Source organism: Mesocricetus auratus, unplaced genomic scaffold (assembly GCF_017639785.1).
Source record: "Mesocricetus auratus isolate SY011 unplaced genomic scaffold, BCM_Maur_2.0 Super-Scaffold_100707, whole genome shotgun sequence".
Lineage (NCBI taxonomy): Eukaryota > Metazoa > Chordata > Mammalia > Rodentia > Cricetidae > Mesocricetus > Mesocricetus auratus.
The window spans coordinates 8,621,894-8,635,824 of NW_024429269.1; the positions used below are offsets into that span (position 1 = coordinate 8,621,894).

The window sequence follows — 13,931 nt, forward strand, 5'->3', positions numbered from 1 at the left end:
AAAAAAAAAGAAAAGGACAGGAAATGAAATCAGGAGAAAAATACTCTGAGCCGCGGACTGCCTCCAACTGTGGCACACACATGGCATTGGCTATGGCTGTTCCTTTGGCTCTGGGGCCTCTCGGTTGCTTAGGTTAGATGGAACAATAAAATGAGACAGGCTGGCCCGTTTGTCAGAGCTCAAGCCATTACAGTTCAACATTTGCCGGACTGGGAGTCGGGTGACCTTTGGCCCCTGGCACAGGTGATGGCAGAAGGGAAGGTCTAATTGAAGCCAATCTAAGCATCTCCTCACCGTCGTTAATTTTCAGTGCTGCATGAGCTCATGCAGCTTGGTCCTGTAGGGACTGTAAGTCTGCTCTGAAATGTCAAAACCCCAGCACTTCTCAGCTTTCCTCTGGGCTGTTTCTGATTCCCACCTTCCCCACAGCAGAGGTCAGATGCACTGTTGTGAAATACAGAGACGTTGCAGTGGGAACAGTCCATGCATGTTAACTTCAAGGAAGGCAGACACTCCAGAGAGGGTTTTGGGGCCTTAATAAAGCACTTCAAGGAAGCAGAGTATCAAATTAATGCTTTTTGTGCTAAAAACATTAAGGTATTTAAATGTGTTATTCTAATCCCTGTTCCAGCCTGGGAACAGGAGGATCTAATATCTTTCACTTAAATCCCAGCCTTCCTGGACTGCTCCATTCTTTTCAGCCTCATTGAGGAAGAGGAAGCCTATAGCCAGTTACTTTCAATGATTATTAAACTACATGCAATGCAAAGTACACATTCCATTCAATTTTCACCTCAAGTGAGGTCGCCCACATCTTAGAGCATTCCACATCATTTCATGGACCAGTTAAGTGTTCAGATGTTAGGTTTATGTCAGAACATCACAGTAATTGTTCTGTATCCAGAGAAGTAATACAATTGTCATTGATACAAGCAAGAATGTGTATATATTCCAGACTGGCAAGCAAAATATCTATGTTTCATAGTGTGCCCTTTCTCAGTTGCAGGGTAAGGTTACCTCAGGCAGGCGGGCAGTCACCCCTTTTCTCACAGCCCCTTTCTGAATCTCAGCTGCTGAAGCAGCTTTGATAGCCTCAGGCAGGATTGAGTTATAAAGATTTACTTGGTTAATAAAGAATATCAAGTTGCCATGACTACTCACAGCAGTAGGATGATGTGTGATGCCTAGAAGAGAAGACTTACAAGGGGTAGAGCAGCCACCAGTGACAGTCATTAATGTCAGTCAGATGATAGATAGATAGAGAGATAGATAGAGAGATAGATGATAGATAGATAGATAGATAGATAGATAGATAGGTAGATAGAGAGATAGATGATAGATAGATAGATAGATGATAGATAGATACAGATGATAGATGGATAGATGATAGATAGATAGATAGATAGATAGAGATGATAGATAGATAGATATGCATGATAGATAGATACAGATGATAGATGGATAGATGATAGACAGATAGAGAGAGAGATAGAGAGATAGATATATATAGAGAGAGATGATAGATATAGATGGTTGATATAGATAGATGATAGATGAATAGATAATGATAGGTATAGATAAATAGATATAGATGCAGATGGTAGATATGGATAGGTAGATGATGAATATATAAATAATAGATGCAGATGATGGATGATAGATAAAGATGGTAGATATAGATAGATGATGGATAGATAAATGATGGCAGATAGATAATCTCTAGATCAGTTTTTAGGGCTTTCTGTTTATAAGTCTAGTTTTTAAAGGAAACTTTTGCAGTGTTGAACTAGGTATGGATGCTATAAAATAGCTTTGGGGAACTAGAGTAGCTAGTCTTGCATTCTTGTGTTCCAAGTGTTATGAGTAAGTAGCTCAGTGCTAGAGCACCTTCCCTCTTAGTTTCCTGGAACCACCAGAGAAGGACAGGCAAGCACATCAATTTATAGCTCCAGGTAGGTCATTCAATTAGTCAGACAGTTTACAGAAGAACCAAGACTACATCTTGTGAGGGATGTGTGCACTGGAAGAACAAGCTTTATATGAGTAAAGATCTATATTAGCAATGAATTAAATGTGCCTTTAAATAATGTACTGCCACAGTAACCTATTTACACAAGAATGTTTTTTAAGCTACCATCCTCTCTTTTTTGTGAAGTGCAAGCAAGAACTCAAATCTTGATTTTAGAATTTTGAATTATGTCAGGCATGATGTCACCTGCCTGTCACCCCAGGAGTTGGAGAGGTAAGACAGGAGAATTGAGAGTTTGAGGACTACCTGGGATACCACACACACACACACACACACACACACACACACACACACACACACACACACACATACACACACATGCAATTTCTTCCTATCTCAAAGTGGGGGCAGGGACATGTTGTACCTTAATGATTTTGATGATCAATATTTATACCTTATTGTTAATAAACTTCGGAGCTTATATGTCACAGGAGTTATATGTCACAGGAGTAGTGAGCTCCTACAATTTCAATTTAATGTAGGTCTGAAATTCTCAAAGTTACTGTCCAGTTACACTATCAAGATGAAAGCCAGTTGCTCACACTGCTGTCTGCTCTTCACGTCTCCTTTACACAGACTCTCAGTGTTTTGACCACAGCAGCCTCCACTGCAGAACCTTGTGACTGATAGTGAAGAAATGTTGAGCATGTTATCAGATGTCATTCTTATTTATAGTTTACAAAGGTGGCTGGACCACACCAGAGTTCATGTCATTTTGTGCCAAGTTTCAATACAAGTATTGATAGACATTCATCATTGCATTCAAACCACAAATTAAATGTTTACCCTACCAGAGACTACGCTGAATAGTGCTTAATGGTACAAAGGTCCTCATAAGGCATGCCAGATGGTAGCAGAAGGTGACTCCAGGCAAATACTGATGTTCATTATTCAATGCTGCTGAAAGACCATGTGAAAAGTCCTAATGCCTAGAGAGCAAGTATCTGTGAAGCCTTCAGAGGGTTCATGCAAGATGATATCCAGGGCCTGCAACAGTCAAAGCATTGTGATCTGATGAAGCAAGGTGGAAGAAAAGACGGGGCTCACAAGTGAGCCCTTCCCAGGAGAACCTTTGTGAGGCCAGACATTGTTGCTGCCCATTTGTCAATGGGAGCTGTCATAAGAAGTCTGGAATGTTTTCAAGGACCTTAACAGGAAATAGAATTGGGACCACCAGCATGTCGATCAGGAAGTTTGCAAAAAGCATCTGTCCCTGGAGCACGGTAAAGTGACGTATTTTTATCTGCTTTCTGTGAACTATCATTCATGGAAAATACGGATTTCCCAGGGGTGTCCAGACAATCTTGAATTCTTTTCTTCTCTCCGCGGATCAGTAGTCTCTCATGGTTGTCCAACAACCCCACGTTCCCAGATCTGTTGCTCATGTGGAATTCTGGTGCAATTTTTGTTGCTCTTTGTAGTTATGACTAGAGCTGTGCTGCCTCTTGGAAGCATGATCCAGATAGTTATTTTATTCCCTGAATGTCTGCTGTACAACAGAATTTGATGTTAGGAGTCTGGTTGGAGGGCGGTGAGAAAGCAATCTTCATTGCTCTGAAGGCACCATGTGAAAGGGTGTGCATGTGTATTGGGTCGGCCATAGAGCAACAGAGGGGAGACCCAGCCCTTAATTGCTGCATAGTTTGGAGGTACTGTTTCTTTGAGATTCCTGTAAGAGGGCTTCTCTTCAAGGATGTGTTTGTATGATATGGGAGATAGTATAGTCTCTTTTACAACTTCTAAGTGACTCCCTTGAATTCTTAGCCACATCTGCAAATAACCCAGTCCTAAGGATCTCTGGATCCATCTCCTTCCTATCCATCCTATGTCCAAAGTCCTGCATTTTCCTCTGTGCTCTAGTGTATCTGCTTAAAATAAGATACCTTTAAATTATATAAATTATTGTGTGGATGTGTGTATACATGTGTGATCACAAGCATGCCGCCGTGTATATGTGGAAGATCACAGGACAACTTGAGGGAATTGAGTCTCTTCTTCTACCATGTGAGACCCAGAGATCAAACTTGGGTCACTGAGCTTGGCTGCAAGATGCTTTACCCAATGAACCATCTTACCAGCCTATGTAAGAGACTTTCAAAGGTACTACATGGAACTGGAAAGATGAGAGCTCTTGCAAAGGACCCAGAATCAGTTCCCAGCATCCTCATGCCAGCTCCAGTTCCAGAGAATCTAATGTCCTCTTCTTACCTCTCCACACACTGCATGTACATGATACATTTACATACATGCAGATACTACACTGAAAGATATTATAACTTTGGAAGGTAAGTAGCTGCTATAAGGAAGATGTCATAGTCTTTCATTTCAATGGATTGTCTAATCAAAGAAAAGTCCCCATCATAGTGTAGTTTCCTGAAAAGAAAAGTGAATGCTTTCCAGGTGAAATCTGATCCATTGGCAGTATGTCACCCAGAACTTCTGTGTCTTAGGCTTAGTATAGGTTATCTTCTACACCACTACAAAACAAAGAAGTGCAGTGTCAGCTATTTCTTTGTGACATTCCCCCAACATCGTCTTATGTGAAGTACTCACATTTGTAGGATAACTCAAATGAAATACCAGCCTAAATTAAGGCTAAGTTTGATATTGAAGAAGATTCTGAGAGTTTTAAGAAAAGGGAATGAGATTCAATGATTTTGTAAAGTTATCATCATTATCATTCTCTGACCTCTTCCATGCACCTATGGTATCATTTAAGTGTGGCTAGGAAACATGTGAGCTAGGAAGAACTTTCATTACCACTGACACAAACCACTTCAACATTACCTAGAAGCTGGTTCGAATTTCCCATCAGGCTGTTTATTCTCTGTTGCCGAGGAGTGTCCTGACAAAAACCAGCTGAAGGAAGAAAGGCTGAATGTGGCTCGCATTTCCAGAGGGGATTTGGCCCTTAATGCTGGGGAGGCATGGCAGTAGGTACAGGAGGCTACCCTAGCAGTCAGGAAGCATACTAATCACTTTCCAAAGACACACAGGAAGCCAGGGAGAACAGGAAGTGGGGCCCCAGGCTACAAAACTCAAAGGCTGGCCCAAGTGACTTACTTCCTAAAGGTTCTCCAACCCTCCCAAACAGTGCCACCAACCAGGGTCTAACTGCTTGAATACATAAGCCAGTGGGGGACATTTCTCATTCAAACTGCAACATGGGCCCTCCCCTGGCTTTCTGAATGAGGGTCTGTGGATGACTTTGCTCCCAGTTTATCACTTGAGAATCACTGGTCTGGGACTGTGACCTGCAGACTTCTTGCAGTTAGTTATCTAATTAATCATTTGGAATCAGCTAATGAAGATATGCAGTAAATCTGGTTAGTTGGTTGTTGTCCATGATCTGCCTTGGATGTTTCTGGAAGGAGTCTTTTCCAACCCCTCCAGCTCATGGGATCTTGGTACTCCAGTCCATAACCTAGGCCCAGCCCCATCAGAAAGGTGCCTGAGCAGGACAGGGAATTGCTACGTTCAACTCTACTACCCTGAAAGATCAGAATGAGAAACTCACTCTGACCAGGGCTTTTGTAGCTCAGGTAAATTAATATATGACATCAATTCTGTGGAAGCATCCACCCATCGTTTTAGTCAAGCATCATGTCCAAAGTAACTTGAGAAAAGTAGCTTTAAAAAGTCAGGACATAGAAAACGAGATGCCCTGGGGGCACTGAGTCTTTTTGTAAGTCTCAAGAGGGCATTCTTCATTTGTATATATGTAGCCTACCTCTTCAGTTGATGGAACTTTCAGAGTTTGTTTTTATTCGTAATACACCAAAATTGGTTACAGAAGTGTGCCAAGCACCTTGTGCAGCTCAGATGTGGTCTGGGGCTTTGTTTTATGGGGTGAATGCATTATATGCTGGGAACGCTTATTAAGTATGGTGCATGATTCCAGGTCACAAATTAAGATTAGGAAAGAGCTGCTTTCTGCTCTGTGGCAACTTGGCATACTCAAGTGCTCCATGTGGCTGGAGCATAATGGTGCCCAAGTTGGTCCTGTAGAAATTGGCCATTTGGCATCTGTTTTGAACCCTGAGTATGTGCTAGACTTATATTTTCTCAAGGCCTTATAGTGTAAGGGTATAATAAATCCTTGATGAGAATTTCATGCTTCTACAATGCCAGCCAGGGTAACACTTGCTTTATATACCCTCACTTTCGCTAGTTGGAAAGAGACAGCTGTTGGAGTGTACTGTCAGCCATAGGCTTGACTGAATGACTGCAGAGTCAAATCCCAGAGCCAAACTGAGCAAACTTGGTGACTTGCAGCTTCCTCCTATTTGGCCACTTTATCCTGCTCTCTGTATCTACAAGGAGTTATTTCGGATGTCAGGGTTTCTTGTTTTGTTTTGTTTTGAGTGGCTTGGGGGCCCTCACTCCATCATTGATCATCCTTGCTTCCTGGGACCCATGGTAAAGCAGAACTCCATGACAGGGTGTGCATAGCAGACCAAAGGCGTTTACCTCAAGGCTAGGAAGTGGAAAAGAGAAAGAGGAGGAACTTGGTCCCATTGCATATTGTTCTTAATGATTGAAAGACCTCCTGCTAGGCTCCATCTTTCTTTCATTAAAAATATTTAAGGTTAATTTATTTTATGTGTGTGAGTGTTTTGACTGGATGTATGTCCTTCTACCGCATGTTTGCCTGGCACTTGCAGAAGTCAGAACGGAGCAGCATATTCCTGAAACTAGACTTACAGTTGTGAGCCATGATGTAGGTGCTGGGTATCCACCTCAGTGCTCTTGACCTCTGAGGGATCTCTCCAGTCACAGTCCCCATCTTTAAAAGGCTCCACCAACCCCAGACCCTGTGGACTAAGCCTTTAACTCATGGCCTCTGTAGGACACCTTGAGGACCAAACTCTAGCACCCAATAGAAAACCAATAACTTTTAACTCAGAACACCCTTGCTTTATTTAGCTCCTTCCCTACTTCATGGCCACAGTTCTCTTAGCCCCTCCTTCAGTGAGAAGTGGTCAACCTCCAGGTGATATTCTTTCTTCTCTACACTACCTGATAAAAGGCCAACTCCCTCTCCATTGGGTGACATATAGACCCGGAAAGCTGCAGCCCCATGTCTGCCCAGGGTGTCCTTGAGTATGGGAGCCTTGCCATGTGCCACAATTCTTAAGAAGAGGTCTTGGGGCTGTAGATTTGTCTCAGCAGTTAAGAGCACTGACTGCTTTTTCAGAGGACCTGGGTTCAATTCCCAGCAGCCACATGGAGACTCACAACTGTGTATAACTCCAGGATCTAATATTATCACACGAATACACATAAAATAAAAATAAATTATTTAAAGGAAAAGAAGAAGCAGGTCTCTGAGCATTGATCTAGTTTACACACAGTCTACACGTGAGAGCAGCTACTGCGCCTCCCTCTGGAGGTGACTGGGGAGCTTGTAAATTCCCTAAATCAAATATCAGTTTACCAATTCGGGGTTAAAAAGAGCTCATCCCTGAGATGATAGGGACACTTTTCATGCTGCTCAAGCATCCTGACTTGCATCGTGGTGCTGCGCACTGGGTCCTTAGGTCCATAGAAGGTCTCTTCCTCCCAGGCTGGGGCTGCCTTGGTCTTCCAGTTCTGGACGGTGCTTCTGCCCCTCCAGTAACAGAACACCTCAGACCTGGGAATATGCAGACTCAACCTCCTTCCCTGGCTGCCTGGCAAACACGTCATTATCTCTGTCTAGAGATAGATGGAATCTTCATTCCTGTTCAGGTTTCTCCCTGCTCTTTCTCATGCCCTGCCCATTTTCTTTCCTTTCTGTGAATCCTCTGGAACTTTCCCTTGCCAGCCCCAGAACTGTACAGGATGCATAACACAGCACAGAGGTGTGGGGAGGCTCTTCCAATGTTCTGGTTTATTGGGAAGACATTTTCACAGGTCCGGTAGCTAGATTGTATGTTTGGTCTTGGGCTGTGCCCATGAGTCCCAGAGGGCTTGCTTGCCACTGGCTCCACTCAGCAGTGGATGGCAAACTGGCTGCGCTTTGGGCTGATTTAGAGCATTACATCCATGAATTCAGCAAACACTTGAAAGCCGCAAACTCCTGTTTTCTCAAAGCTTCTTCTCATGTGAAATGTATGCACTGTGAAATGTTTGGAGGTGTGTGGTGATATTTTGTTTGTACTTTAACAAATACATTTTTCCTGAAGATCAGAGTTTGGAGCTAGTGACATATTAGCCATAGAGGCCGGGCAGTGCTGGCGCACACCTTTAATCCCAGCACTCAGGAGGCAGAAGCAGGCAGATCTCTGTATGAGTTCCAGGCCAACCTGGGCTACACGAGATTAATCCAGTCTAAAGGAGAAACAGAGTCAGTTAGTGGTGGCTCACACCTTCAATCCCAGTACTTGAGGGTCACACCTTTAATCCTAGCACTTGGGGGCCACAGGCCTTTAATTCCAGCACTAGGGAGGTAGAGAGAGGAATATAAGACTGGAAGAAACAGGAGCTCATTGCATTCAATCTGAGGTTTCGTAGAGACAGCATCAGTATAAGGGTTTGTAGGGACAAGATCACCCCTTCCGTCTAAGGATTCAGTAGAGGTAAGAAGTCTCTCTTGTGGTTGGTCCTTTGCTTCTCTGGTCTTTCAGCATTTACCCTGTATCTGACTCTGGGATTTATTATTAAGACCAATTGGAATTCATGCTACAGAGGTTGTCTGATAACTGCCTCTGGTCGCAGCCTGTGTGCTGCAGCTGTTCCCTCAGGAAGAATGCTTATTGTCCTCACTCCTCCTCTTCTCTCTTCTCCCACAGAGTGTCCCCTCTGCAGAAGTCTGAGATTGTGGATGTTGTGAAGAAGCAGGTGAAAGCCATCACGCTGGCCATCGGGGACGGTGCCAATGACGTGGGGATGATCCAGACAGCCCACGTAGGGGTGGGGATCAGCGGGAACGAGGGCATGCAGGCTACCAACAACTCAGATTACGCCATTGCACAGGTCAGCCTTCCTTCTACCAGTGATGGCAGCTGGCACAGGAAACAGCCTAGAGCTTGGCCCAGAGACTCTGCCTGCCTTGGGAGAGCACCAATCTAGATTAACTGCCGGTGCCTGCTGATGTATCTGTTGTTTGGGTCTTGAACGTTTGAGGCCCCTTCTCTGGATTGGGTTTCCTTGGGCCAGAGGTGGGACTGACCCATGGACCTGTCATTTCAAAGATGTGCCTTTCTGCCTGGTAGACAGGTCCCTAGGCCTCTGTTGACCTCTACTCTTGTTCTTGCTGGCCTGTGTGTGTGTGTGTGTGTGTGTGTGTGTGTGTGTGTGTGTGTGTGTGTGTGTGTGTGTACATCCCTCCCTGAAGAACAGCTGTTCTCAGAGTACCATTCTGCTAGTCTGTCACTCAGGAAGCTCCCTTCTTCCAGAAGTGCTGGCAGACTCTGGGTGAGTGGTTAAAGACAGAACAAAGCAGCCACTTACAGACATTCTCTCTTGGCAATCATGGCTTAGGAACCCTCTAGGACCCCTGCTCTAAGGTGACCTGAGAGGACAGGGCCCAAGTGACTCATGGTCAGTAGCAAGCAACCTCCTGCAGTCAGGCCAAGTTCAGTCCATTCTTCTCCAAACTATGTCGGCAGCATGGTTTTGATGTGCCTCATAGTTATCGTCTCTGATGTGTTTCCTCACATGTGCTCCAAGAATCTAAGAAATGTCTAACTCTTCATGATAGCCAGAAGAGTCAACCTCAGGACCCTCTAGGGAATATCTGGGCTATCTGGCCTGGTAGGTCATCTGGAAGTACAGTCCCAGGGAATACTGGCATGTTCTCCCAGATACCCAATTGTAGGGTCATGTAGCTAAATGCCTGTATTTGCTGTAGCACCAGCCCTGCACCACCTGATCCCCTGAAACGGTTTTTGAAGAACATTTAATCCTAACTGCATGATTATAAGGAACAGTGTTTTGTCACCTGCTCAGCTAAAATAAGGAGATGCATAGAAAGCACCCTTCTACCAAGTCCCAGGGCTCTGGTCTGTTCCTCTGCCACTTTGGGGGCTCCCCACCCCTGAAGGAAGCTCTGTGTTGTTCATTTCTCATGTTTCCTTCTGGTTTGAGGTTCTGAAAATGCAGCAAGAAATTGCCCAAACCATGTGGCTTTGAAAACTGAGTAAGTTAGTTTTGTTCCTTTGTGGACGTCAAATCCCCGAGCTGATTCCTGGAGTGGGCAGTAGGCATTCTGGTTTTACAGGTGAGGAATCTGAAGTTCCTACATTCCCAATGATGGGCCTCAGGGCTGAGCACAGGCCCAACATCATAGAGCAACAGACCCCTGTGAACTTGGGGGTTGCCACACACACCTGCTCCATTACTTTGCCGAGTCAACTGTACAGAGACCCATGGGAGCCACGCTTCCTGCCTGCTGTCAGCAACCGTGGATGTTATACACCCCAGCATTATTAAATACTTGAGTTATAACATCATATGGCTGGAAGGGAACTTAAGAGGTTTCCTAGGAGTTATAGGCAAATATTTGTCTGCTTTTCTCTTTAGATTGTCTAGGGAGCAGGGATTCCTTACTGAAGCTACACATGGGTAGGAAGGGAAAGGCGAAACAACCTCTTTTATTAAAGGAGGCATCCTGAGAGGGGTGGGGCAGAGCCCAGTCCATTGGAGGCTTTTATTTGCCCTCCAGGGTAGTAGCCACCTCTACCAAAGGAACATAAGGTAGCTACTGATACCCATGCCTGGATTTCCTTGTTCATTATCATGCAGAGGCATGCTGTCATCTCAGGGCTGAATTTTGTGCCCAAGACTCTAAACTGCCTCTTCCTTAATTACCATGCCAGAAACACCACCAGTTGGGTAAGTTCCTCTGCCCCATTGAAGTGATAACCGTGTCTGGTTGCAGTTAATACCATGTTCTTTATTACTTTGACTGTGGGCAGCTGCATTTCTTTTAAATCGTGTTTGGAAGGGAATGCCCTACAAGATAAAGAAAAGATGCCAAGGAAGTCCTGTGGCGGACAGAGCCCTGGTTCCATGCCCTTGCTGTGTGCCTTACGCTTGCATACACATCAGCTGCTGGACACTGTTGGCTCCCTAAACTAGGCAGAGGGACTGTGTGGTGCAGTGTGTATCCACAGCCCTCAGCTCCAAGTCTGCCAAAAAACATTGCATCTGCCCCTGCCATTGTCTGTCTTGAATAACTCTGGGGAGACAGTTGATTTAAGGTGTATGCTATCAGAGTACTGTGGCTTTGTCTCAGACTACAAAAGCCTTTAAATCACTCCTGCCCAGAGCTAGTCAGCTGCCCCTAATTGCACAGCCAGGTACTCTGAGTGGAAGATAAAGAAGAACTACATCACGAAAAGTGTGTGTGTGTGTGTGTTGCACTTGTATGTCTCTGTATCTATGTGACCCTGGGTAAGTCTGTCCAGGTGCCTCTGTAGGGTATGAGAAATTTTGTTTGTTTGTTTGTTTTTTGTTTTTTGGTTTTTCGAGACAGGGTTTCTCTGTATTGCTTTGGAGGCTGTCCTGGAACTCGTTCTGTAGACCAGGCTGGCCTCGAACTTAGAGAGAGCCATCTGCCTCTGCTTCCGGAGTTCTGGGATTAAAGGCATGTGCCACCAATGCCCGGCTGAGAAATATGATTGTTTTTAGGTAGCAAACTGACAGAACACTGTGCTCATATGCATACCTTTCTTGAATCAAACCTTTGCTGGATGAATATCCTTCCTCCTGTGGTCACCATAAACGTTGTGACTGGATCTTATGGAAGTGTCCCATTCCAGTGTGCTATTCTTACAGTTTGGATAGTCACCTTCTTTGCCTAATTACATCTCTGAAAGGCATTCAGTTCAACGAGTTCCACAGCAGTCATAGTGAGGGTACAGCAGCTGGTTTGGGGACAACAGTTAGTCAATCGAAGAGATTTTTCCTTCTCAGCTGCTCTGAAAGCCCCACCAGGGAAATCGGTTTTGTTTTTGTTTTTCATTGGTGTGTTTTGCTGTTTTTTTCTTTTTGAATACCTAAGAGTCTGGTTTCCTCTCCCTTTCCTGTCTATTTTCTGCTCATAAAGACAGTATGTATCTTTTACTCTTCGATGGCGGGCTTCTCTGAACTTTGTCACTGTCCCTTTTCAGTTTTCCTACTTGGAGAAGCTGCTTTTAGTTCACGGAGCCTGGAGCTACAACCGGGTGACCAAGTGCATCCTCTACTGTTTCTACAAGAATGTGGTCCTCTACATCATTGAGGTAAGGAGTATCCCTCCCCTTAAGGAGACAGGCCTCTCAGAGGACATCTTTAGACACTGGGTCCATCTTAAGAAAGGGTTTTGTTAGTGGAAAACAAAAGATAAAGATACTGTTGGATCTTACTAAGATTCGTCTCATGCAACCTCCTCAAAGCTGGCTGTGCCATGAGGGCTGGCACAGCCTCTCTTCTTTGTCCAGCCTCGCATTCCTCCTAAGCTCCCCATCCCTGTCCTGGTACTGTCCTCCTCTTCCTTGCCTCTGGCTTGTGTCAGTGGTGGCAGAGGATACCGCTGTCACTCTCTCCTTCATCTTGCCAAAGCGGAAGGAGACCCATGTGGTCAGTGCCAGGAAATAGAGGTGCCATCTTTCTGGTTGGCTCTGAGACATTTCCAGACACCCCGTCCTGTGATTTTCTTCCCTTGTATGAACAGGGTCTGATTCCCTGCTGTGTTTGTCATGGAATCTGTTGTTTCCTGAATATGTCCTCACTAGCCCTGGGATTTGGGGATGCTAAGGCTCGTGTGTCACAGGTGGGAGTGGGGGCATCTACTAGGAAACTGACAAGATCTTTTAAAATCTTACATTGAGCTCATGTTCTGTTGTCCTTATCTTGGTTAGATTTATGGTGCTGTGATAAAATGTTGACCAAAAGCAGCTCAGGATGTAAGGACCAGTTCAGCTTAGCTGTTGTCCATCGCTGAGGGAAGCCAGGGAAGGATCTCAAAGCAGGAACCTGGAGGCAGGAGCTGATGCAGAAACCAGGGGTGGGGGGAAGGCTGCTCACTGGCTTGCTCCCTGTGGCTTGTTCTGTTTGTTTTCTTACACATCTCAAGACTACCTGCCCATGAGTAGCACCACCCACAGTGGGCTGGGCCCTCCCTCATTAATCATCAGTTAAGAAAATGTCCCCACAGACTTGCCACGAAGCCAATCTGATGGAGGCATTTTCTCAAATGAGGTTCCCTGTCCAAGATGACCATGGTTTGTGTCAAGGTTACAAACACTGACCAGCACAGGCCTGCAATTCTCCAAGACACTAATTCTTGGTTTTTGCTGTTTGGAACTGGTCACTTGGTCTTCCTTCCTGAGAACAGCCCCGCTGTAAAAGTGTGTCTTTGAGGCTATCTGGACACACCAGATTGCCAAATGTGTCTAGATGAGAGGAGGGCTGGGCATGGGGTTCTGTGGTAGAGCACTTGCTTACCATGTGCAAAGTCCTGAATTCAGCTCTCAGTAAGTACGACACCAAATGATAATAGCAACAATGAGAGATGAGGGGCGGTTAAGTTAACGTTGGCTGCTGTCAAAAAGACCATGAAAAGGTTTTAGTCAGATAGGGAGGCACATGCCTGTAATGCCAGCACTTAGAAAGGTATCTTTAGAACAAAAGAAATCAATGCTGCCTCTGTTTTAATATCTCACTTTATTATGATATAATTCTTCAGCTCTTATAAAAAAATAACTAAGGAAGAAATTTTCCCAATTCTGTCTCCTAGGGCCCCCAGCTCAAGCAGGTGACTCGCTATTGTAACAGTGACTAACTACTATTTTATCCGCGTGTTAACTGTTTCCTAATGAATTCTTCAGGTCACAAAACAGGTTGATGCCACTTGTCAGGTAACTGCACTAGGACAGGGGATTTTCCCAAGCTGTACTGTTTGTTTACGGTGCATAGCTGTCCAGCAGAAGGCATC

At 44.8% G+C, this 13,931-nt stretch overlaps 1 protein-coding gene across 4 annotated transcripts in view; it reads left to right on the top strand.

Annotated features, from left to right (window-relative positions):
- Nucleotides 1-13,931, top strand: part of Atp8a2 (ATPase phospholipid transporting 8A2) — a 547,410-nt gene that overhangs the window by 335,225 nt on the left and 198,254 nt on the right. For all 4 annotated transcript variants that reach the window (XM_040740602.1, XM_040740601.1, XM_040740603.1 and 1 more), the window contains 2 exons: nucleotides 8,803-8,986; nucleotides 12,127-12,237. In XM_040740602.1, the coding sequence (XP_040596536.1) occupies nucleotides 8,803-8,986; nucleotides 12,127-12,237 (295 nt within the window). The remainder of the gene's footprint in view (nucleotides 1-8,802; nucleotides 8,987-12,126; nucleotides 12,238-13,931) is intronic.